We start from the raw sequence: 2,399 nt of genomic DNA, 5'->3' as shown, positions 1-2,399 counted from the left end.
GTGACCATACTTAACATATCCAGCCTGTAGAAGGTTTCTTGTTCCACATTTTTGTATTCAACTGACATTTAAAAATATTGTTGTTTAGGAACCGCACCAAGTAGTACCTTCTATAATATGGGATTCACAGACGTGAGCTCGTCCTGTAGCTAGGATGATCATTTTTCATGCAAACCCAAGGAGCAAGTGATGGTGGTCCTCATTTTATACCAATAGTTTAGAAGTTACAGCCCTCATCTTCAAATGAGAAGGGGGAGGAGAGGAGGCATCCCCTCAGAAAAAAACCCCAAAACAATTATTTTCTGTTAAACATTGAGCAGGGGCCCAAACACATATTACAACCCTAAGTGTTGAGGGACCTAGCCTGTACACTATGGTGTATATTGGAGTGAACCTTTCTCTATCTCTGTTTGAATATGCTTGTGCAATATATTGGACTGATTTCAACAAATCTGTTTTCTCAAATCAGTGCTCCAATCTTAAGACTCACTGTCACTCCCTAGAACAAAAACTTGGAAAAGAAAAGGTGACTTTTTTCATATGCTCCTTGCTATAGTTACTTCATCAGCATTCATGCCTTTCATACATCACTACTCCTACAATGACTCTAAAAAAGTTTGGACTGAGGATACCCATGACAGTACATACATTCTTCCTGTTAAAGGAGAACTTAATTATTTATAGACTAAATGTCCATGACAAACAGTTATATGACATGAGAACTTTTAAACACACATTTTTCCATTAGCAAATATATTTTTTTAATATGTTGAAATACATTCACATGCCTTATATTTTTGACAGTAAATTCCCCAGAGCTGCCTTTACTTCCCTGTTTCTCAGGCTGTAGATGATAGGATTTAACATGGGCGTTAAAATACTGTACTGGATAGAGAAGAGTCTGTCAAGAACCACTAAAGAGCCTGAACTGGGTCTCATATATCTAGCAAAAGCAGCGCCATAATACAGAAGAACAACAGTGAGGTGGGAGCTGCAGGTAGAGAAGGCTTTATCCCTACCCTCAGCAGAGTGTATTCTGAGGATGGTGGAGATGATGAGGATGTAAGAGAAGAGTGTGATGGAGAATGAGGTTAAACATACAATCAGAGCTAAAGTGAGGAATGTCATCTTACTGATGAAGGTTTCTGTGCAAGACACTTCCAGTAGAGATGGGAGCTCACAACTGAAATTATCAAGTTCATTGGGCCCACAGAAATGTAAATGCAACACAGGAACAGTATTTGCCAATGAATAAAATATGCTAATCAACCATGCACCACCCACTAGTCTACTGCAGACTTGTTTATTCATGGTCCTCCTATAATGCAGTGGGTCACAGATGGCAGCATATCGATCATAGGCCATTGCTGATAGGATTAAAGTTTCTGCACAGGATGCCAGAAAAATTAAGTTCATCTGGGTAACGCAGCCATGGACAGAAATGGTTTTCTCATCTGCCACAAAATTCTGCAGCATCTTTGGGACTGTGACTGTAGAGTAGCACATGTCCAGGAAGGATAAATGGAATAGGAAAGTATACATCACAGTGTGAAGGTAAGGATCAGACCTTATTACTACCATGATCACCCCATTCCCCACCACAGTTACTAGGTATATAAGTAGAAACACCACAAACAGGAAAGGCTGGAGCTCTGGGTCACTGGAAACACCTGCCAGAACAAAATAGCTGACAGCTGTGTGGTTTGCCATGGCCACTTGTTCAGCAAACCTTGGACCTAAAGAAAAAAAGAACATAAATAAACAAATAAAACCATTACCATTGTAACAACATGCTGCCCCCAAAGGCATTCAAGAATGCATGGAAGCACCACAAAGTCCCTCTTTACTTTGCTTTTTCTTCTGGGAACAGACTCCCCTTCACTCTCTTGCTGCGACTTGTTACTTTGGGTTCTTAAAAGGGAGGCTGTCACAGGGCTTCCCAGATCTGGACCTGGGTATCAAACACTTGGAGTTGATGACCACCTGCCTGAGGGCTATTTTGCACAACTCCAGCCTTCCCTTATGGTGCCCCATGCCTCGCAGGTGTCATCTGCATCTTCTGCTCACTCTGTTGGGGTCTCAGCCAACATGGCTTCTGCCCCTTTTTATGTAGCTAAGCTGTCCAGCTCAGAACCACTGTATTAGGCCCAACTTTGGGACACCTGTTTCACTCAATCTCCTCTGGGCCACTGGCCCTTTATAGTTGTGCGCCCTGTGGAACCGGGGTATCTGGCCCACTGTAGCTGCACCCCTGTGGGCACTATTGAGGCCTCCACCTCCCTACAGCCTCAGCCACAAACCACCAGGCTAAATTGCAATGTATAAACTAAGCCCTTGGGCTATAACAAAGAAAAACAGTAGGGGCATTTATTCTGCTTACCGCTGTCTCCATATCCCTA

At 42.6% G+C, this 2,399-nt stretch overlaps 1 protein-coding gene across 1 annotated transcript; it reads right to left on the bottom strand.

Moving 5' to 3' along the window:
- Window positions 1–789: 789 nt before the first annotated feature.
- On the bottom strand, window positions 790–1,710 carry LOC149862658 (olfactory receptor 5BS1-like). The gene has a single exon (XM_090055423.1). It carries the CDS (start codon window positions 1,708–1,710, stop codon window positions 790–792), a length of 921 nt encoding a protein of 306 aa, XP_089911549.1.
- Between the last annotated feature and the right edge of the window lie 689 nt (window positions 1,711–2,399).

Source organism: Crocodylus siamensis, chromosome 6 (assembly GCF_052110815.1).
Source record: "Crocodylus siamensis isolate JL-2025a chromosome 6, ASM5211081v1, whole genome shotgun sequence".
Taxonomy (NCBI): Eukaryota; Metazoa; Chordata; order Crocodylia; family Crocodylidae; genus Crocodylus; species Crocodylus siamensis.
Note: the sequence above shows the minus strand (reverse complement) of the source record. Positions and strands in the feature narration are given on the sequence as shown.